Raw genomic sequence first — 23,956 nt, 5'->3', positions numbered from 1 at the left:
CTTACTTCAGATGTTCAAGTGTTTGAGCCCCTGATATGGCAATTCTTTCCATTTTGATATTAACAGATGACTTTTGATTCCATTAACTTTTGGTCCAGTAAGAAGCATCGTATCACCTGAGTCTGCACCTTTCCCCAGAGAGCCAGTATGACTAGAGCTATCCGTAGTATTGATATTTGTATGTGTCTTTACACATAGAAATATTTTGTTCATATATATCTGCTATAGGAAAACCATACATTTCATTTACATTTTAAAAGGTTATACATTTGAACCACTGTCATCCGCTCATCCCCTTAGCCATTCCTGATTCTTTGCAACTCTACATGCATTTCTGTTTCTCAGAGAAAGGAGAATTTCCTCTGTTCGGAGGACCATAGCATGATACACTTTAACGATCATTTGATGTTCTGTGATATATTACAATTTATCATGAAGTAGCCTAAGAGTTGAAGGGGTATTGGCAAGGAGGCTCCACGCGAATGGTGCCGTGACTCACTGGGAAGACTGTGAAGGTTCTGAATACCTACTTGTTAGTCAAAAACAAATCTGGTAACTACCAACTATGTGTCATGCTATAGAACATTTGAGTTTTCATCTAAAACTACTAGTTTTATGATAAACTTTTCAGAATGGTGCACACACTCTCAGAAGGAAAATTTCAAGTAAGGAGACTTTAAAGATCACGTGCGTTATGCGTTATAAAAAGGATGTTTGAAAGAGAGGGAGTCCGGAGTGGGAGGGGAGAGAGAAAATCCCAGAGATCATCTATGCAGACAGCAGATGGTGGCCAAAGTCTTTTCTCTTTTACAATTGATGAGAAAAAAGGAATAGCAAACATTTGGTAGAGTCCCTCTACCTTGCCTTACACATCGCTCATGTACACTACTGTGCTGTGATTTTTTTCGTTTTAAAGAATAGAAATAAGAACTTCTGATTCAAAGCTTCATTAGAAATACGAAATCCATGCAGTTTCCCTTCAGTGAGGCATTTTTGAGATTGTTCTTAGGCAGTTTCGTAAATTATTTTTATTTTACTCTAGCTTGTCTCTTAAAACTTAGCTGAGAAGCTAGTCTTTCATAATAATTATCCATTTAAACAATCCAGCCTGAGAAGTCCCCTCATATCACTGTGGGACAACATGTACATGTGTTTCTTGCAGTTAAAAAAAAAAGCCTTCAGGCATCTAATTATTCCACCAAAAGTGGCCAGATGGAAAAGAGGCAGATAACAGCATTGTTTAAATTAAATGTGAAGCTAAAACTTCAGGAAAGGTAATTTACATGACACCAGCATAAGCAAAACTTGCTTAGATATGGAAATAGCTGGCTCAGCTTATAAGGCAATTTCAAACTACTGTAGTGTTCCATTTTTGCATTATTATTTACTGGACCCTGACTGTTTCTAACTTGGAAGCAAGGACATACCAGATTTATCATAAGATTGTGGAGAATGGTTTAAGACAGTAATTAAATGGAAACTGAAGAACTTGCTACTTAATGAACATACTTTCGTTTGGTCCAAGTAATGAGCTCCTCTTTGCAGACTTCTTGTTGATTAGACTTGAAATAAAGCAGATGCCCCTTTATACAACAAGATTTAAATTTAATTGCTGTTTAGGTTGAACTTTTTGGCAGTGGATTTACAATTTATGACTCTCTGATCTTAACCTTTACATGGTACCCACAGAAAATGAAATAGAAAATTCTGTTTTCTATAGAAGGTATACTCTGCAAGGTTTATAGAGAGTCACGTTCCTCTATGTCTTTTCAAATCAAAGTCTTTGTGCATCTAAACAAAATTCATAGAATCTTATAGCTGAAACATTAGCGATGTGTTAACAGTCTCATTTTGTAGAGGAAGAAACTGAGATTCTCACAAAAGAACAAGCTTATTAGTGACAGATCTGGGTCTCAAGCCCAGAGGTCCTGAGCTCTGTAACAAGGCATGTAACTACCAGTAGGAATTCAGCTTCATTTCATCCTAATTGATGGGATACACAATATTTTTAACTGCTAATCTACAATTTGTATGCTTGGACATAGGGAGTACTTTCACTGGTGCTGTAAGAACCAGGAAATTTTGTCTTCATGTATTTAGAACACCGATGAAGATTAATTGAATAGAATGCAGCAGTTGTTATGCTATATAAGCACAATACTGAACTAATGGTATCAGTCCCATGTGAACATAGGGTGCTTAATTATATTGTGTTCCTCATTGCCTGGAGTGCATAATTAAACAAAAATAGGTATGTAATAATGATAATCCTTCCTGTATATATAGTATCTCTTTACTTACAGGAAAACTGATGCAGTGAGGGATTAAGTGATTCTGCTTCGGTGGTTGCTTAAGGTCATGTATGACTGACTAGTTAGGATCAGAATGGAAGCTGGCATCCAAGGGACTTGGCTTGCTTGCTTTCTGCCACAACTACCTCTCGATGAACTGGTCTTAGGGTATTTCTGCCCTGTGGGACATGAGGACACCAGTCTGGTTATGGAGTTGGCCTGGGCTTTCAGGCCTGCTACAGAGTGGCTTAAGGCCATGAGTGTCCAGACCAAAGGACTTTGCCAGTTAGGACCCCAGATTGGTCCAGAGCTATCCCCATTTCTTGTGGGACTTGCATACTCTAAGTTCTGCTTCAGCCTGCAGAGAAACCTAGAGATCTCTTGGCCTGCATTTGTATCCATAAGAGAAGGTGCCCAGTACTAGTTAGGACCAATAAAGCACTCTTGCATTGACCTTTCCTGTCTTCTTAGTGTCCCAGCCTAGAATTCCAAATAACTTTTCTTTGGGCTCTTTCTTTCTACAGATGGTTTACAGTTCACTTCTTCACTAACTTGCAAAATGCCTATTGACCATTAAGATCCAGTAAGTCAGAGTACAGTTGTTTTTATAGGAATACTCTTGTTTGAAGTTATATTTTTGGGAAATGACAATTTTTGTTCAACAAACATTACAAATACTTTTTTTGAGTTGGGGTCTTGCTGTGTTGCTCAGGCTGGTCTCAAGCTTCTGGGCTCAAGGAATCCTCTCACCACAGCCTCCCAAGTAGCTTGGATTACAGGTGTGTGCCACAAATGCTTGTTCAACAAGTATTTATTTTACACCTGCTTGACTAGGAAATACAAAGATGCTTTGGAAATTTTTATACTCTTAACTTACTTATGGCCAAGTAAGGGATATTAAGTATGAATATCAGTAAACTCTCATCTTGAGTGAAAGTGACAGTACGCAGGATGAGTCATGTCAAACGCAAAGGGAGGGAGCTTTCTACCAGCTGGAGACATCAGGGAAGGTCTCATGGACAGGTGGCTTTTCAGCCAGGCTTGACTGGTGGATGAGACGTAAACGTATGATGATACAACATGGAATAGGAAGGAGAAAAGGCAGGGATGGGGAGCATAGGAGGATGTGAAGTTAGCCACTGCCCCGGCTTTCCAGCCCTGCTGTGGATGTGTGCACACATAACCGAACACTGAGGTAAGGAGGCAGGGAGATGAGCGAGGCAGTGTAGTGAGAGCTGCCTATGGAATGGAACCTCGTTTATAGTGCTTACTCATTGGCTGCCCTGGACCAAGTGCAGAGTAAGCTCATGGAAGGATCCTTTCTTCCTCTACCTAATTGTCACTTGTTGGTTTGGCAGAGGGGTCAGTGAGTCAATTCACATAGAGAAACGTTCCCATATTCCTGCTGTTTTGGGACTCTGTCAATTTTTCTCTTATACAGAATGTAAACTCTGACATATTTATTTGAATTTAGTGCACTTTGACAGACATTTATGTATAATAGGTATCTACTATATGTCAGACATTGGCCCCTATTCTGTGAGGGATATAAAAATGGATAAAATAATGTCATTTGCCTTCAAGAAGCCTATGTTCTTATTGGAGTATTAAGGCAATTGAATAGACAAAATGTTCTGCCTTGCAAAATTGTTATTGGCCACATGGGAGTTAGGAAAATGCTAAAGGAAATTTTCCTCCATTCTTCTTTTTCTCTTCTGTCCTCCCTCCTTTCTTGTCCTTAGAAATTTAAAGAATTTAGGGATCACATCGAATTGCTGAGAGGAATATTGGGTATATCTAATAAGAATGGCTTTTGGGGACCTGTTTATAGCACAAAATTGTTGGGGGAGGGTAGAGAACCACTTTGCAAGGTGAAGAGAGCACCATGAGCAAAGGTGCAAAGAGGGAAAAACATTGGCTCCATTCTGAGATCCACGAGTAGCCCAGCTTGTAAGAATGTTGACCATTTCGGGTGAAATAATAGGAGATAAGTCTGGAAAAGCAGATCCTGATCCTGCCTGGTTTCAAATCATCTGAATAAATAATGTTGTATTACACTTTGGAGTTTCAATCAGTTATGCACCTCTGTGGACAGATTGTAATGGACTCACTCCACATTAAAGGTATGGTAGGTATAGCTCTGCCTCCATAATTATAATTATAAATGTAATTATATTTTCTCTTTATAGAAAATATAAAATTAGACCTTTTAACATGTTAAATCTTTATGGTTAGGACAGATATAGAAATTTCACAGACTAGAATTCAAAACTATTAAGCGTTTTGTTTTCCTTAGAGAAAATACTTGTAGGCATTTAGTTTTAAAATGGAAATTTCATACCTTTTCTAGGTTAAAATATTAATATTGTCTTTATCAATATTAATTGAACATTTCAGCTTATCCACAGCTCATTTTTCTTAGGGATTTGATTAAGGTAACTTGTCTTTATGAAGAGTACACCAGTCACAAGCTTACTCTATTTCAAAGAGAGGCAATAAACAAAGTATAGACTTGCAAAGCCCACACTGGGGGGGTAAATTATTAGAGTAAAAAGAGATTAAAAATTTTTTATCCAAAAGTTTACATAAATGTTCTTTTTTCAGTACATTTGTTAAAGATCACTCAATTCTTGCTATTCAGGGAAAGCAGCAAACTTAAGATCCGTGAAAATGATCTACAGTGAGATGGGCATGTATGAAATGACAGTCATCAGGAAAATCTGATGTGATGGGAAAACTCAGGGTTACACATTGTTTAGAAACATGCCCACTTGTAATGAGAAGAAGAGTTCTGAAATGTTTAAGCTGAAGTCTGATGATCTATTTTCTAGACTTGAATTGGGATGGAAGGAAACAGGAGCAGGGTCCCAGTTGGGCCTTGCTGGGAGCTCCCTTTCTTCTGTATTGAGGTTCCTAGATTCTCAGTACTATAAAACAAAGGAGCAACTTCCTCTCAAACACTCTGTGGTTCCAGTTTCTAACTTTGGGACTTTGTTGTTGAGCCATTGTGGACATGAGGTGGCTGAGCAGGACTGAGTGATACATGTTCTCTTCAACTTTGCACCCCAGAGCTAAAAGGAATTGAAGACTGAAGCTATATTGTAACAGCCATTACTTGCTGCTACAATAACATTGAACCCTGCAGGGAGTCCTGTCATATTCTTGGCCCAAACATGTCCAAAGCAATAATGTCCTTCTAGTTGTAAAGTAATACTCTAGTGGAAAAACAAATCAAGAGTAAATGTTTTTCTTTTCTTGTTCTTTTTTCTTTTTTTCTTTTTCTTTTTTTTTTTTTTTTGAGAGAAGGTCTTTCTTTGTTGCCCAGGCTGGAGTAGAGTGGCATGATCACAGCTCACTGCAGCTTCAACTTCCCAAGCTCAAGTGATCCTCCTGTCTCAGCCTCCCGAGTAGCTGGGACTACAGGTGTGCACCACCATGTCCAGCTAATTTTTGTATTTTTTGTAGAGACCGGGTCTTGTCATGTTTCTTAGGCTGGTCTCAAACTCCTGGACTCAAGTGATTCTCCCACCTTGGCCTCCCAAACTGCTGGGATTACAGGTGTGAGCCACAATGCCCAGCCTCAGTAGACTATTTTTCAATGCTGAAAAAGTAGCCCTGTAAACTTTTTCTATTTTGCCTTACAAGGATAGGTATTGTATTTGGTCAAATCCTATATTACAAACATTTAATTTAACCACATGCTGTGATGCTTTGCATTTCCAGCCTCTCATTGAAATAGGGTGTTCCATATACATTGATTTTTTTCCTGATGCATGCCTTATAAGTAATTATATTAACAATTTATTGATCACCCTGCATGTGAAACACTGTAATAAACAAATCCTTAGGTTTTATTTGAATAATTTTTGATAAAAAGTTTCTCTAAAGTGCATCATACATATTCATTCCTTCATGCACAGATTCTATGAGACAGAAAAGTGTGAGTGTCCTGGAATCATACTGACGTGTGTCAGATGGTTTTCTCTGTATTAGAGGCTCTTACACTAAGCTGCCTCTGCTGCCTCTTCACTTACTGTCAACTATCCCTTCTCAGCAGTTCACTTTTGAACAGACCAACATTCATCTGATTCTCTGGGAAACTCGACAACCAAGCTTGTTACTTTATGTGCAGGTCTAAACTGGTAAATTCTGAATTTGACCTTCATGCTACTATACCAGAGAAAAAGTATTTGGGCTTGAGACAGCAAATTTCTGCAATTCCCAGAAACATTTCTGATGCCTCGCTTCTCTTGGCTGTGTCCTGGAAGGCTGAGACTTTGTCAAATTAACTGAGGAGTTAATAGGTATAAGTTACTACCTAACTCTTTGTTGCATCCTTTACACCATAATTATAATGGATGTAACCAAAGCTTGGTTTATAATGGTTTGTAACCAAAGCTTGTCATCGTTTAGTAGAACGTTTCCTTGCAGGATGAGAGATGAGAATGCCGGTGTGCTGATCTAACCCACCAGACAAAACCTTTATTTTCAATTTAGATATTCTAATGTTGCTGTAAAAAAAAAAAAAAAAAAAAAAAAAAAGGACAAGAGTATTTTGAATAATCCCCAAACCATAAATATAGAAGAGCAAATATCAGTCTTCCTTCTCCCAAAGTCCTAAACCAAACCTGATAAGAAGGGGCAGAAGAAAAAAAGGAGACAGGGTAATTTCTGACTTTGAAAAATAACAGAGAAAGTCAATGTCAGGGAGCTGCTAAGATGCCGTTATTTACTAGGTTAAGAGGAAGCCAAGGACTAAGGTATTTTTTCTTTCCATGTGAACTTTCCGCTCACCTTCATGTGGTGTTTTTCTGTTTTTAAAAGTTCATGCTTCACTCTCTTTCTGTTTGTGTCCTCTCCCTTCCTTGTATGTTTCTCATGACATACAACAGGGCTTATAATTTGCTATTTATAATTTTGACTATTTCATTTAAAGAGAACCTACTGCTAATATCTCAGGGTTTGGAAAAGATTTTTTTTTTTACACTAGCTGATTCATGAACATAACTGAATTGAGATAATAATTTAAACAGAAGAACCCAGTGGTTTTGCCCTCAGTAGATTTTAGACTATAGTGTTTTGTGGTTATTCTTACATGCTTATTTTACAAAGCTGGAAGGGAAACTTCCTTTATCACTGAGGATAAAACTTTGCCAACGTGTTAAAAAATTTGCTAAATGCAAAATGTATTTAGGCATTTGTCTTGCTGTTTCAGGATAATATTGCTTCATAGCACCCTATTTTTATTGCCATTCCCTTAATTCTCCCAGATTACTTGGTTGTTGACGAATACAGTAACTTTCACCCCCGGACTAGGGCAGTGCCTACAAGGCCATATTGTGCCTTTAAGTTTCTTAAATTCTGTCTGGAGCAGAAAGTTTTGTAGAAGCAGAAACAAGGGTGCTTTTTCAATATATAAGGGAGATTTTAGTGTCACTTCACTTATGAACGAGTCACCCACTCACAGCCTTTCTTCTACTGACAGGACAACAGTCTCCCGAGAATGACAACACCATCAAGGACCTGCTCCCAGAAGATGCTGGGATCGACCACCAGACAGTTCACCAGCTGATCACAGTGCTCATGAAGTTCATGGCCAAGGACGAGAGCAGCGCCGAGTCAGACATCAGCAGTGCAAAGGCCTTCAACACGGTCAAGCGACACCTGTACGTCTTACTCGGCTATGACCAGCAGGAAGGTTGCTTCATGATTGCACCTCAAAAAATGCGCCTGTCAACTTGCTTTAATGCATTCATTGCAGGAATTGCCCAAGTGAGTGTAATAACAGCTTTCAGAAGTCACACCCTTATACTTTTAGTAGAAGCAAGGCATTACGTACCATGTAGCCAATACTGGTTCAGCATAAAGGTTTGTACAAATTGCTCGGTGTTATGCAGGAGTATGTGGAGGGGAATGTGAAGATTAGTAAGAATTGGTAGTCTGACTGAGGAATAGTGAGAGAGAATGAGAGAGAGAGACTGTGTGTGTGTGTGTGTGTGTGTGTGTGTGAGAGAGAGAGAGAGAGAGATATGCTAACCTTGTAGCATATGAAGAATGTCTGTACCTTGATATGATAGTTACATAATCATTTTAGTATATTTGGTTTCTTTTCTTTTCTTTTTGTTTTTTGAGACCGAGTCTTGCTCTGTCGCCCAGGCTGGAGTGCAGTGGCGTGATCTTGGCTCACTGCAAGCTCTGCTTCCCGAGTTCACGCCATTCTTCTGGCTCAGCCTCCCAAGTAGCTGGGACTACAGGCGCCTGCCACCACGCCTGGCTATTTTTTTGTATTTTTAGTAGAGACGGGGTTTCACCGTGTTAGTCAGGATGGTCTTGATCTCCTGACCTCGTGATCTGCCTGCCTCGGCCTCCCAAAGTCTGGGATTACAGGTGTGAGCCACCACGCCCAGCCAGTATATTTGGTTTCTAGATCACTGTGCTCATTTTTTTTTTTTTCAATTGCTAACTAAAAATACTTAAATTTGATTAATTCTATTTTAAAAATTATAATTTTAGTTTATATTAATTTCAATTGTATCTTACTGAAGAAATCTTTCCAGTTAGAAGGAGTTTCTAATATTCACATGTTCCAATATTTTGTTTAGTGTAAAACAGCCGAAGTTGGAGCTATGGAAAGGCTTGTTTTCTCTGTGTGTTTCAGCTACTTTCCATTTGGTTTTACACACTCAAATTTACATTTATCTATTAAAATTGCCATTTTATTAAACATTGTCTTTCACAGTAAAAAAGAAAAAAAAGAATTGGTAGCCTGGTATCATCAAGGGAGTGTGGGAGATTTTTTTGTTTTGTAAAATATACCTACAATTTGCCATTTTAACAGTTTTAAGTGTATAGTTCAGTGGCATTGAGTACTTTTATGTTGTGTAACCATCACCACTGTCCATCCTCAGACGTTTTTATCATCCTAAACTGAAACTCTGTATCCATTAAACAATAAGAGAATATAGGATTATTTTTTGTGGGTGTGGTTTCATTTATTTATTTATTTATTTATTTATTTATTTATGTTTTTGAGACGGAGTCTCGCTCTGTTGCCAGATTGGAGTGCAGTGGCACAATCTCGGCTCACTGCAAGCTCCGCCTCCTGGGTTCACGCCATTCTTCTGCCTCAGCCTCCCAAGTAGCTGGGACTACAGGCACCTGCCACCGAGTCCGGCTTATTTTTTTGTATTTTTAATAGAGACGAGGTTTCCCCGTGTTGGTCAGGCTGGTCTTGAACTCCTGGCCACAAATGATCCGCCCACCTTGGCCTCCCAAAGTGCTGGGATTACAGGCATGAGCCACCGCACCTGGCCTTTTTTGTTTGTGTTTCTGTGGTTTTGTGTGTGTGTGTGTGTGTGTGTGTGTGTGTTTTGTTTTTGTTTTTTTTTTAAAAAAAAAACCTTTTCCTTTTTTGGTTTCAGGTGGAGAGAGCTGAATTAATCATACAACTTATCTTTTTGCCACACCATCATCACTGGCTTTTCCATGTGTGTCTGCTACTTCTAACTGTTGTATTGCATGCCATGGTGGACAGACACCATACTTTACTCATCCATTCCCCTAGTGATGGACTCATATTGCTCCCAATGCCTCACTACCCCAAACAGTTCAGTAATAGGCATCTATGTATACGCACCTTATCAGCCAATGTGAGAATTCCTTAGGGAGATGGATCCAGAAGAATTGCTGGGTCGTGGGGTAAATGTATGCCTAATTTGGTCAGTGCTACAAATCTCACTCTCCAGAACAGCTGCACCAATCTGTAAAAATACAGGACTTGGGGCTAGAGAGATGCGGATATGAAATCAGCTCCGCCTCTGTTATTAGCTGCTAGGGCTTAGGCACTCTCTGCTTGCTTGCTTATTGGTAACACAGATTTCCTTTTTTGATAGATTAGAGAAAACCTATTGCAATGCACCTTGATTCATGCCTGTCTCATGGTAGGAACTCGATAGATGATAGCTGTTATTGTCAGTTAGCTCAAATAGATTGTAATGTAATGAACAAAGATAAGCAGCGTGAGAGCAATGTGCATGTAGTCGTCCTGTGCTGATGCTGATAACTGGATGGATCACCGCTTTTTCTCAGCTGTCACTGTTTCAGATACCAAATCCTCCCTCCCTCTTCCCCCCACCTTCTAAATCCACATTATGCATATTTACTTTAGAAATAAAAGCTAAAATCGAGGCCAGGCATGGTGGCTCATGCCTATAATCCCAGCACTTTGGGAGGCCGAGATGGGCAGATCATGCAGTCAGAAGTTCAAAACCAGCCTGGCCAATATGGTGAAACCCTATCTGTACTAAAAAATACAAAAATTAGCCAGGCGTGGTGATGTGCGCCTGTAGTCCCAGCTACTGGGGAGGCTGAGGCAGGAGAATCGCTGGAACCTGGGAGGCAGAGGTTGCAGTGAGCCAAGATTGCACCACTAAACTCCAGCCTGGGTGACAGAGTGAGACTCCATCTCAAAAAATATATATATATGTATATATAAGCTAAACATTAAAAATTAAATTTTTATATGGGGTTTATATAACTCCAGAAAACCTGTGTCAAAAATAACTTCCTAATATTTTGGCATATATTGCTCCCTCCATTTATATACATACATAAATTTCATACTCACATACGTATGTCCACACATTTTTACAATAATAGGTTCATATTATACATACTGATCTATATGCCACCTTTTTAAAATTTTTTTGTTTCAATGAGTTTTTGGCGAACAGGTGGTGTCTGCTTACATGGTTAAGTTCTTTAGTGGTGATTTCTGAGATTTTGGTGCAACCTTTTTAAACCTAAAATTTTTTATGAAGTTTATATCATGTAAATAAATTTGTCATATTCTGTGTAATGCTTACATAGTATTCTGTAGTTATACAAACAGTATTTTATTTGTCTAATCCCATATTATTGAATATGGAGGTTGATTTCAGTTTGGGGTGACTATAAACAAAGCCATGTTGAATTTCTTTAACATACATTTTGGAACACTTGTCTGATTATTTCTTTGGGATATATTTAATGGTTGTATTGGAGGTATGGGCTTTTTCTTTCTTTCTCTTTTTTCCTTTTTTTTTTTTTTTTTTTTTTTTTTGAGACAGGGTCTCACTCTGGTAGCCCAGGCTGGCGTGCAGTGTTATGATCATGGCTCACTGCAGCCTCGACATCCCAGGCTCAGAGGATCCTCCCAGTTCAGCCTCCTGAGTAGCTAGGAGTATAGGTGTGTGCTACCACACCGAATTAACTTACTGTATTTCTGGTAGAGACAGGGTTTCGCCATGTTGCCTGAGCTGGTCTCATACTCTTGGGCTCAAGCAATCTGTCTGCCTCAGCCTCCCAAAGTGCTGGGATTGCAGGCATGAGTCATTGCACCTGGCATGTGCTTTTTCTTATTCCTGAATGCATATTGCTAAATTGTTCTCCTGAAAGATTGTACCAAGTTTGGTTGGTATAATACTTGGTTCAAAGATTGAACCAAGTATGGCCGGTTGTCCATGAATTCCCATTTCTGCAGGTGGTTACCAATATTAGGTTTCTTCATTGTCTAGTTTAACTCTCGTTAATAGTTGAATGGATAAAATTTTATTTTCAATAGGTACTGAAATAAATAATTAATTAGATTAAAACTATTTTCATTTACAAGTTTCAAAAATTTTTTGTGAGGTTGGACTTTTCCTCCTTCTTGCGTACTAGCCATTACTTTTAATATTTTGTGGGGTGCCTGTTAAATATTTTGCCTGTTAAAAATTTTAACCACTGGGATGGCTCACATTTTTCCTTTTGACTTCTGAGTGTTCTTTGTAGCTTTCCATCAGTTATTAATATTTTTTCTATTTCAGGTTATGGACTATAACATTAACTTGGGAAAACACCTTCTCCCCTTAGTGGTTCAGGTGCTCAAATACTGCTCTTGTCCTCAACTCCGGCATTATTTCCAACAGCCACCTCGTTGCTCCCTCTGGTCCCTAAAGCCTCACATCCGGCAGATGTGGTTGAAGGCCTTGCTTGTCATCCTTTACAAGGTGAGCTGGGTGGTCACTGCTGTTTTAGATGCAGTGGTTCTCTTACAGAGCATGCAGCATAAGGAGAACACCTGAGTCTTTAGTTGAAAATTTTGTAGAATAAAAGTTTGACCTTTGGAAGGAAGATCAGGATATGCAATCACTGTTAAGAACCAAAGAGCTATTGAAATGAAAATAGAAATGGGAGGCCCTGTCGATACATGCTGTAAAAATGTTTAAAACAAAGAATGATAAATGGTAGGCTATTGATCAAGAACCTCTGTTTATAGTGTTTATACTCAGTCTCATATTTTATCTAAGTATTAATTATTATTTCAGAAAACAAAGAAGATATCTGAAATTGTATTCACCCGCTAAATGTTTATGCCAGATAATTTTCTTGAAAAGAACTGTAACTATGAACTGGCATGCCTTGCTGTCAGTGGTTTGGTGAAGGAGGAAAGGAATATAGTCCCTTGTAAAAATAAGGCCATGGAGGAGGGCGTGGTGGCTCACTCCTGTAATCCCAGCACTTATGGGAGGCCGAGGTGGGTGGGTTGCCTGAGTACAGGAGTTGGAGCCCAGCCTCAGCAACATGGTGAAATCCTGTCTCAGCAAAAAATTAGCCAAGCATTGCACATGCCTGGTCCCACTTACTTGGGAGGCTGAGGTGGGAGGATCACCTGAGCCTGGTAGGTTGAGGTTGCAGTGAGCTATGATCACACCACTGCACTCCAACCTGGGCGACAGAATGAGACCCTGTCTCTAACTAAACAAATAAATAAGGCCATGAGCAGAATCTCTTTCTACTTCTCTCTCTCTCTCTCTCTTTCTGTCTTTCTCTCTCTCTCTCTCTCATATATATATATATATTTATCCCCAAGAGATACTGCAAACAGTATCTGGCAAGATCAGGTGGAAAAACTTACCCTTTAAAATAACCATTTATCTTTTTCTCCCTCATTTCATTGGGCAGTATCCATACCGAGACTGTGATATCAGCAAGATCCTGCTGCATCTGATTCACATAACAGTCAATACACTCAATGCGCAGTATCATAGCTGCAAGCCCCATGCCACGGCAGGACCTTTGTACAGTGACAACAGTAACATAAGCAGATACAGCGAAAAAGAAAAAGGTACATATCTAAATTGCATCCTAAACCTAGCTTCAATACATAATAGATTTCTGGACAATGTTTTCTTATCAGATACAGGAGTGTTCCCAGATATCATTCTGAAGTAAAAAGAAAATCGCTTTCTTAATTTTCCAGCCTCCCATGAATGTTGCTGCTTTAACTTTAAAATTGAGCATTCGAGAGGAATAATTGATATGCTTCTAAAACCTATATCGTAAGAAATAATATTTTGTAAAATATTTTCTGCTGTTTGATTCAGGAACCTTCATAAGCCTTTTCTTACGTATTAGAAGCGTCTCGATTTTGGGCTATAAAGTAAGTCTTGGTTGGCACACAGTGGAGCCATTCTTCATAGGTTTCTAGTTTGCCCCTGACCTTTGTGCTCATACAGTTTCAATGGAGTCTAAGTTTGCTGAAGTGCTTTTTCCTAGCCTTTTAATGCAATACAAAGTGATTCAAAGCAAGGGAAATGAAACATTTTGCTGCATAGGTGTAAGTTATCTCCACTATAAACACTTTTTTCTATTGCTACCTTTTTCTAAAAGGAGGCAGTAGAATGCAACTTTAGCTAGAGTAAAATTGCAGCCTGTTTTCAGGTGCGACATAAAGGACCAGGGTGTATATTTTCAGTTTTTAGTGGAAATCATGGCTGACTAGATTTTAAATTGATATCATTTAATCTAGTCTTTGGAGAAAACCAAGTGTCCAGTGACCCTTTGTGAGGTTAGTAGAGTCTCTTTTGGTAGGACTGCTCTGGAGATGTCTCAAAAGTGTACATTGTAGCTGGTGTTCCACTGTTTATTATTGCTGAATGTTCCAGAAATCTAGTTTGGCTACAGATGGAACTCGAGAACTAGGTTCTTTAAGTTCCGGTACCATTCAGATCCTTCCTGAAGAATATTTTGTCTACCAGTTTAGGGTTTGGTCTCTGGGAAATTGGGGAGATCTGTTAAGCTATGGATGTTTTCAGCGTGGGCTTAGTGTTTGGGCCAAACCCTGATGAACCTTTCTGGATGGGAGGCGCCATCTTGTGGTCTTTCAGTATTGATTGTTCAATGCGTTTGGAAAATCACTTCAAAGTTATGTAATGCAAATCACGTAACTATTGGTTGGAAAAACTGCATTTTTCAAAGAATATTTTTACAAAAAGGAAATAGAGAAGTAAAACAGATTATTGTGTTGCATTTTCCCAGAAACATGGGGATTTGATAGGCGTTCCCATCTTTGTGGATGTTCACTGGGTTTAAAAACAAATTCATTTTGATTGTTAACATTTATTTTTATTTAATTAAAAAGTTTACTATGGTCATTTCACCTAAAATTTACTGCTTCAAGTTTCATTTACTTGTAGAATTTTGTGCATTAGAACAGGACGAGTCCTTAAAACTTGATGCATGTAATGCCCTTATGCTAAAAAAAAAACCTTGAATAATCATAATCACAGCTGAGCCTCATCTGTCATATACGTAGATGTACATACAGGCCAAACATCATTAGGTCAGTGATATTCAACTTGAATAATAGGTTAACTCCATTTATGGTGCTATTAAATGCATTTTAGTAACCTTTTCTGTTGCCACTTTGTACGTGGCTTTCGCCTTTCAAAAGAATGAAAGAAGAAAATTGGTTAAGTAAACTTTGTGGGTTGCAACATATCAGTTCTTTCCTCATTAACATATTTTGGGGTTTATCTTGCATTTTAAAATGGCCACATGGGTATAGAAGGGAGGACGTAGAAACAAGTTCACTAGGCATTCGAAGTGACCGATTTGTTTATATAAGATTAAGGATCGTAAGTGTCAAAGATTCTTTCTGGGATTCATGAGATCTGTAATAGTTACACGTGGTAAACTCCTCAGAGAAGAGTCTTACTTTAATAGGAGGAAATGTTATTTTCTGTTTTCTTTTTCCTTTGTTTACTCTTTCAGTCCATAATCATTCGTGGAGCTTTTGAGATGACAAGTGGCTTTTCTAAGCTTTTTCTGTGTGTTGCGTGTCTCATTATCAAATGTAGAGTACAGTATTTTGCATTCACACCATATAAGGTGCATGTACTGTTAGGCTGTGTCTATGCCAGTTACCAAATCCCAGAAAGGCAGATTTTTTTTTTTCTTTTTTGGAAAGGCCAAGATCCACTCATTTTGTTTAATTTCCTTTCGCCAAATCAGCCTGAAAATCCACGCAACACAGGCAAGTCCAAGCAGTGTCACAGGCTCCTGGAAAAAGTAGCTGACATCTATGTGTCATCTGGTGTTAAGCGTACTGGAAAAGTTTCCCAAAAAGGCACTGTTGGACTCCCAAGAAGCCTCTCTTTAAAAATGCTGCCAATTGTCATGTGAAAAGTGATGGGCAATCTTGTAACAGCTTCCTCTGTCCAATAGATAGATAATTTGATGCCTGGATGAAATACCAACCCATAGCTAGACTTGGGCTGGTGCAGAAACTACCCCAGACCTTGTTCCATAATGCTTTCATTGAAATGCTTGTGTAGACACAGCCTAAGAGAGAATAACCTCTTAAGTGTAATTTTGACTTTCTCTCCCCAATTAGAAGAAGATAGTGTTTTTGATGAATCTGATATTCATGATACACCTACTGGACCCTGCAATAAAGAGTCTCAAACTTTTTTTGCAAGATTGAAAAGAATAGGCGGCAGCAAAATGGTGAAATATCAGCCGGTTGAGATGAATGTTCAGAGAAGTATGAATTTTTTCTCTTAGTAATTTTATGCAGAAATGTTGTACTCTACCGTTTGTTTGGGGTGAAATCTTAATTTTATTATGTTACTACACATTTTAATACCGTTGATTTATATATATGTATGCACAAACAGTATATATATATACACAGTTATATATATACGTGAATCGACAGATACATCATTAATGTCATGATCGTCTTTGAGGGCCATTGCTTGATTTGATTTGTTGCAAAATGTTTGCTTCTCTTCCACACGATTTGAATACAGTTTCCTAGATCTGCCTCAGCCAAAAAATGATCCCCTCTCCTATGCACAAATGAACAGAGCTGAGGAATTATCCCGAAGTCCGATTTTGGAAATCAGATCTTAAACTGCCATTTTGGTGTCTTTCATTCCTAAATTTTCCAGTTTTTGAAATTAGAACGAACCTTCCAAAACCTTGGCCAGAAAATTCGTTTTCCCTCCTGGTGGAGCTGGGATTGTGATGATGATTTATGCCAATTGTATGCCCAAGGATGAGGGGAAAAAAATGGTGAAATCTCCAAGTAAAATAGTACTAGCTTTTTCTGTTTTGATCAGGTGAAATAGAACTGGCTGAATATAGAGAGACGGGTGCATTACAAGACAGCCTTCTCCACTGTGTGAGAGAAGAAAGCATTCCGAAAAAAAAGCTGCGCTCTTTCAAACAAAAATCTCTTGATATAGGGAATGCAGACTCGCTTTTGTTTACATTAGACGAACATCGTAGGAAGTCGTGCATAGATCGGTGTGACATAGAGAAGCCTCTGACCCAAGCTGCGTATGTCGCACAAAGACCAAACGACCCTGGACGTTCTAGACAGAACTCTGCTACGAGGCCTGACAATAGTGAAATCCCCAAGAACCCAGCTCTGGAAGGGTTTCCAGATGCTCGAAGGCCTGTCATACCAGAGGTTAGGTTAAACTGTATGGAGACGTTTGAGGTGAAAGTTGACTCGCCAGTAAAGCCTGCTCCTAAAGAGGATTTAGATCTGATAGATCTGTCCTCAGATTCAACATCGGGGCCTGAAAAACACTCTATACTCTCAACCTCCGACAGCGACTCTCTTGTATTTGAGCCTCTTCCCCCTCTCAGAATAGTCGAGAGTGATGAAGAAGAGGAGATGATGAACCAAGGCAATGACGGCTCCTCTGCTAAAAATGCTGCCTCCTGTCCTGCCATCCCCAGCCATCCCTCCGTCCTCAGCCTGAGCACAACTCCGCTTGTGCAAGTAAGTGTGGAGGATTGTTCCAAAGACTTTTCTTCTAAGGACTCAGGAAATAATCAGTCAGCAGGGAACACGGACCCTGCCCTCATCACTCTGGAAGACCCTATGGATGCCGAAGGATCCTCAAAGCCAGAGGAGCTGCCGGAGTTCTCCTGCGGTAGCCCACTAACGCTGAAGCAAAAACGAGACCTCCTTCAGAAGTCGTTTGCTCTCCCTGCGATGTCGCTGGATGATCACCCTGACCCGGGCACCGAAGGGGAGAAGCCTGGGGAGCTGATGCCAAGTTCAGGGGCAAAAACTGTCCTCCTCAAAGTCCCCGAAGATGCGGAGAACCCCACAGAAAGTGAGAAGCCTGATACCAGTGCAGAATCTGATACAGAACAGAATCCTGAAAGGAAGGTGGAAGAGGATGGAGCTGAGGAATCCGAATTTAAGATTCAGATTGTTCCCAGGCAGAGGAAGCAGAGGAAGATTGCTGTCAGTGCTATCCAGAGAGAGTACCTCGACATCTCCTTCAACATTCTAGACAAACTGGGAGAACAGAAAGATCCAGGTAAGCTTGCCTCTCTTCTTTCTCCCAGCCTTAACTTTAAGTTTGTGCATCTTGTTTGGTAGGGTACTGGCACTGAATATGCATCAGACTCAAACTCTTATAATGTCAGGGTGTGACATTATAATGGCTTTGCAATCACTCTGAATCCTTCCAGTTTAGTGGACAATGTTGGATGCAGATGTGGTTCTACTGGCTCCATAAATGTTTCTGTTTTTGTTGTTTTAAACTCTGCAGTCAATTCTTGACCACCCTTGGCAATGAGATGCACTGGTTAATTCGTATCGGGATAATCCAGGTATCATTTTAGCCTTCCTCAAACAGCAAAAGTCATTAACTTGAACTCTTTGCTTTCTTTTTTTCTCTACTCTATACTAGTGAGCTATGATATAGTCCAAAGAAGGAACCAATGTGAAGGGCTAAACTAAAGCAAACAGTGCTTAGAATGATTAAGAATTGACTGTACAATCATTTACAGGGCATACAGCTGATTGTAGATACTAATCAAATATCAGAAACCAAAAAATACCAGTTACAGCCTAGACCCTAACCCACAGTCATCACTTGGTGACGAAGTTGTCACTGCCCATGGATTTCCTGCATCAGGGCCATTTCTTATGTTTGCTTGGAGGCATTGTTTCTAAGAAAGATAACTTGAAAGAAATGGCAAGCCCATGATCCATCCCATCCTATAACACAGTCTTCTGTAATGTTACTGTGACACTGATCAGAACCCATCTTCATTTCTTAGTTCAGATCTTTTAAAATAAGTTAATGGGGATGGGTGTGGTGGTTCATGCCTGCAATCCCAACACTTTGGGAGGCCAAGGCAGGCAGATCACAAGGTCAAGAGATCGAGACCATCCTGGCCAACATGGTGAAACCCCGTCTCTACTAAGAACACAAAAATTAGCTGGGTGTGGTGGCGCACACCTATCGTTCCAGCTACTCAGGAGGCTGAGGCAGGAGAATTGCTTGAACCTGGGGTTGCAGTGAGGTGAGATCACGCCACTGCACTCCAGCCTGGTGACAGAGTGAGACTCCATCTTAAAAAAAATGTTAATGGGACTTTAGAAAAAATGGAATTGGCTAGGGGTGATTATTTTAGTAGATATATAGACTGTGGAAGGTTAAAAACTGGTGAAGGTCTTAAAGACCTCTAGCTTAGCCCCTCATGTTATACAGGAAGATACCGAGGCTTAGAGGAGGTGATGCACCAGGTCACATGGCCAGACAGAAGCAGTGCCTGATTCTAGTCACGTTTTCCTGCTATTCCACACAAAAGCAACTTCTGAGGGGATGCACCTGGCTTTTTTATTTGCCTCAGGCATTTCCAGAGGTTTCTAGCTGTCATCTAGCCCATAGGACAGAGCTGTCTACCTCAAAAACGTGCTGTAAAACTCTGTTGAATGAACATTAGCGTATTCAGAAAGGGTCATGCTCCAGCCAGGCAGGGAAAAAAGGGTCCTTGTTCATAACAACAAAGTTTAAGAAGTTAAGAAGGCTTTCAGGAAAACTGGGACACCTTTTTATTGTTTGGGGCCAGGAAAATGGCTGCATATGGAAGGAGGACGGCACTGACCTAGAAATGATAGAGGTCTATAGGGCAGGTGCATACGAAGCTGAGGTCCACAGGGTGAGTCTCTGTGATGTGTAGGTTGCATGTAGGTTCTAGCGTGCAGGTTTGTGTGTGCAACTGTGTTGCCTTCTTTATTCACCCTTGTGTTTGATCGTTCCCCAGACTACCAGGGAGGAAAGTGGTTTTGTATTCATACATTTGTTAACAGAACAAGGGAAAAATACATGATAATTATAACATGTCTTTAAAATGGCATAACATATATTATTATATAACATATATAATATATAACATATATATATTATACTGTCATCATAATTTTATGTCTCCATAGGGCTTTGCCTCTCACTGACTCTGATCTGACCTCTTCTGCCCCTCCTTGCTGGGCATGGGGAGGAGTCCTGTGTGCTCAGAGCATGACCCAGGCATCCCCAGACTTTCCTGCCTTCATCATCAGTAGTGAGGGAGACCCAGACACTTGCCCCTCCAAACCGTCCCAAATGCACAGCCTTACCCTTGCTAACTGCCAGGAGTCCAGGACTCATCTTACTGTGCACTTCACTCTGTTTATGTCAGTCCCTAGAGTACTGGGTCGTCCTTCATATCCCTCACTCAGAGCTCCACAAGGCCTTGCATACCTTCTGTTCTGAAGCTTTCTCCCTTGTTACCCTGGCTCCTGAAACCCTTCCCCTGTGTCCTAGGAAATTCATGGTCCTTTATGAGCAAAATTCCTCACACATGTTCTCTCTCCTCTATTTCCCTTGCCTTCTGAGTCTAGTGGAAGCCCAGCTCTCCCCAAGGGCATTGCTTTCCCTACAGCCCATGTCACTGGACTTGGCCGGGGGCAGCATCTTCCTTGTTCCACACTGCCCCTTCCAGACCCTTCCCTTCTTGTCTCTAGAAACCTTCGCTCTGAGCTGCATACCCTCAGACCACAGAACCCACTACTTGCATTGCTGTGCCATCACGAACCCTGGCTCTTCTTCACTTGTTGACAAATTTGATTCGTGGCCCTTCTTACTCTTTCCTAAATTATTCCTGCTGTAATTCCTATGGATTTTAATATTAGTGTAGATGACACTCCTGACACTTGGTTTCCTCGAATGCATCTTCTCCAGCGATTGTTTTTTTTAATCCTCCACCTTAGCTCAGCTGCTCCCACCCATGGTCACATCGCAGACCTTATTATTTGCCAATAACTGCAACCTCTTCATGATCTTACTTTCACATCTCTCATTCTCTGATTACCATTTCTTCTCTCCCTGGATAATCATGTATTGATCCAAGTATTTTTTGCTGTCCCTCCCCTACTTCACATCTTTTCTCCTTACTCAACTTACACTCAAGGCTATCAGTGTAATTCCTCCCTGCCTGCACCCTCTCGGGCCTCTCCCTTTTGAGATTTGCTTGGCTAAACACAACCCGTGTTAAAACCAACTCTCCCTCTACTGGTACCTGCACCTATCAGGTGAATGTGACTGGGTAAAAACACATAATGCATTGTTCAAGAAGTTAAAAGAAAATTAAGAAACATGCTTGAATTCCTTAACATGACTAGTGAAAGCATAGCTCCAGGACTGGCCAGCAATAGCACATGGGCCAAATCTGCCCCACTGCCTGATTTTGCAAATGAAATTGTATGAAGTACAACTACACATGCACAAAATAAAATTTAAAAAAAGTAAAACAAAAACACACAATGTTGACTGGTATCATTTTAAATTAATGGCCATGAACCTCGACTGGGTCCTTCAACCTGGCAATCATAATGTATTTTCCTGGTCCATTCACATTTCCAGTCTCCTAAATGACTATTTCATAGCTACTTTTCTGCCTGAACTTTCAATAAGTCTTCCAACTGACATAATTAAAAGGACTTTCCACAGCCTCCTACCACCTTATCTGCCCACCTTCCAGCCTCTGCACCTACACACCTGGACTTCCTGGCTGGGGCTATAGGTTAACTGTCTGTATTCCTGTCTACACCCAGCCTTTCCACATGTGGACAAGATTCTATCTCTCTAGCTTACTCAAGAATATTGGCCCCTAAAATTCTCCCCTCTGTATCCTCCCTTAGTATTTTTTTTTTCCTAAAGGACCCTTGACTTGAGCCTACAAACAATCTTATTTCTCTTTCTTAAACAAACAAAAGCACTTGATGCATGTTCTCCCAACTGTTATCCCATTTTACTTCTTTCCTTGTAGCAAAACATTTTGGAAGAGATAGTATAAAGTTGTCTCTTCCAAATTCTATTAGAGTTGTCTCTTCCAAACTCTATACTAAAACATACTAATGGATTAAAATTAAAAGAAAACAGAAACATAATGTTGACGGGTATCATTTTAAATTTTTATATCATTTAATTTTTGGTATCATTTTTAATGTTTTAGTATAGAGTTTGGAAGAGACAACTCTATACTATCGCCAGTTTTCTTCCATTCTATTAGTTCTAAAAGCTGTTCATAAGCCAGGCATCGTGGCACATACCTGTCATCACAGCTACTTGGGGGGCTGAGGCAGGAGGATCTCTTGAGCCCAGGAGTTGGAGGCTATAGTGTGCTATGATTGCACTTGTGAATAGCCACAGCACTCCAGCCTGGACAACATGGTGATACCCTGTCTCTTAAAAAAAATCATTCCTATGAAACTTTCATTCCCACTATTTCACCCAAACAGCAGTTGTCAAGGTCACCAGTGTCCTTCACTGCTAAATCTGCCAGCAGTCAGCCATGAGGTCTGATGCTGACATATCTGCAATCTTTGACACTGTTGGTCACCCCATCATTCTCTTTGGTTCCTCTCTATCTCCCTAATGACAGAATGACTTGTGATCTCTGTCCTTGATCCTAGTCTCTTCTCTATGAACTCACTCTCTCTATAGTCTCGTCTGGTTTTAGCCTTTACATATTGTCTCTATGCTAAGACAACCATCAGTGACCTATTGCTGGAATAATGCTGTGTAACAAACACCTCAGCAGCATACAACAGTAAATATTTATTTAGTTTGAGAGTCTATGACTCATCTAGGGATTGGCCAAGGCTTGGATGGCGAGGCTCTGCTTCTCATGCCTGCTGACCTTGAAGCCTGGAAATATTCTAATGGTGATGGCAGAGTCACAAAAGAACAAGCCCAGTTGCAGAGGCACTTTCCAAGCCTCTGGCCATGTTATTCTTGCAACCATTCTGTCAGCCAAAGCAAATCACATGGCTGAACCAAAGTCAAGAGGGGAAATATACTCTTCCTCTTTAGTGGTGGACCTTTAAAGTCACACGGTGAAAGGATGGATTCAGGGAGATATGAAGAATTGGGGCCACATCTCTCAAATATTGCATGTCTCTCAAATATTGCATGGGACTTTTTTTTTTTTACTCATACTAAAATATTACCTGTTGTTTTTCTGAAATTAACATCTAACTGAGCATCCTCTATTTAATCTGGCAACCTTAATCTACCTTCAAAACACATCCAGAATGTGGCACCTTCTTCTTACTTCCACTGTTTCCACCCTGGCCTGAGCCACTGACGTCTCTGACTTTGATGAACTGCTACACCCTCCTGACTGGTCTCCCACTTTATACTCCTATTACCTTCATGCTCTCTCAACACAACAGCCTGAGTGATCCTTTAAAATAGGAGATTACACCATTCTCCTGTTTGAAGCCTTCCAGTGACTCCCTATTTCGTTCACAGCAAAAGCTCAAGTTCTTTAAATTCCTGCAAAGCCCTACGTGGTCCTAGTCCTCACTGGCTCTCAACTGCATTCGCACTATTCTCACCACAATGCTACTTAGTCACAGTGACCACTTGTGAGGTCTGTATTCCTTACCTTTGGGCCTTTCCACTGATTGCTCCCTCAACCTGGAACTGCCAGATATCTGTCTGGCTCATTCTCTCCATTCTTTTAATTATTTGACCCAACACGAGGTTCTCTGTGAGGCCTGCCCTGGGCTATGCCCCACACTCCAGTCCTTACCTGGCATCTTGATGTCTCTCTTTCTCTTCTCTGTTTCTCTCCTACAGGGAATTGATCTTCCAACATATAACAATTTATTCACTTTTATGCATATTAATTATTATCTGTCTCTCCCCACCAAAATAAAAGCTCCTGAAGGCAAATATTTTGTTTGGTTTGTTCACTGATTGTATTGCAAGTGACTAAAAGAGAGCTGGCAAATGTCTGATGAAGGAATGAAAGGATAGCCTGACATTTTCTGCCCATCACTATAAAAAATTGAATACAAATATTTTAAGCCGAGTGGATAGCTCTATTCAGATATTTATCTTAAATTTATACAAGTAAAAGTTTCATAAAATGATGGAGGGCTGAGGAAAGATTGCCTCGCTGACAGAATCTTAGTACACTAATGATTATTACTGACCTTGTTATAGTAAGACGTTTCTTTAAAATTAAAGATACACCAAGGATTTTAATAGGCATGC

General features: G+C 40.1%; 1 protein-coding gene across 19 annotated transcripts in view; it reads left to right on the top strand.

Annotated features, from left to right (window-relative positions):
• UNC79 (unc-79 homolog, NALCN channel complex subunit) overlaps nt 1-23,956 on the top strand; it is a 278,788-nt gene that overhangs the window by 173,896 nt on the left and 80,936 nt on the right. For 13 of the 19 annotated variants that reach the window (XM_021941512.2, XM_021941507.2, XM_021941497.2 and 10 more), the window contains 5 exons: nt 7,777-8,063; nt 12,137-12,319; nt 13,275-13,437; nt 15,988-16,137; nt 16,718-17,938. In XM_021941512.2, the coding sequence (XP_021797204.2) occupies nt 7,777-8,063; nt 12,137-12,319; nt 13,275-13,437; nt 15,988-16,137; nt 16,718-17,938 (2,004 nt within the window). The remainder of the gene's footprint in view (nt 1-7,776; nt 8,064-12,136; nt 12,320-13,274; nt 13,438-15,987; nt 16,138-16,717; nt 17,939-23,956) is intronic. The other 6 variants (XM_021941511.2, XM_021941503.2, XM_021941510.2 and 3 more) reach the window with 3 other exon arrangements.

Source organism: Papio anubis, chromosome 7, assembly GCF_008728515.1.
Source record: "Papio anubis isolate 15944 chromosome 7, Panubis1.0, whole genome shotgun sequence".
In the NCBI taxonomy this organism is placed as follows: domain Eukaryota; kingdom Metazoa; phylum Chordata; class Mammalia; order Primates; family Cercopithecidae; genus Papio; species Papio anubis.
The sequence above is the reverse complement of the archived record's forward strand: the minus strand, read 5'-3'. Positions and strand labels throughout refer to the sequence as shown.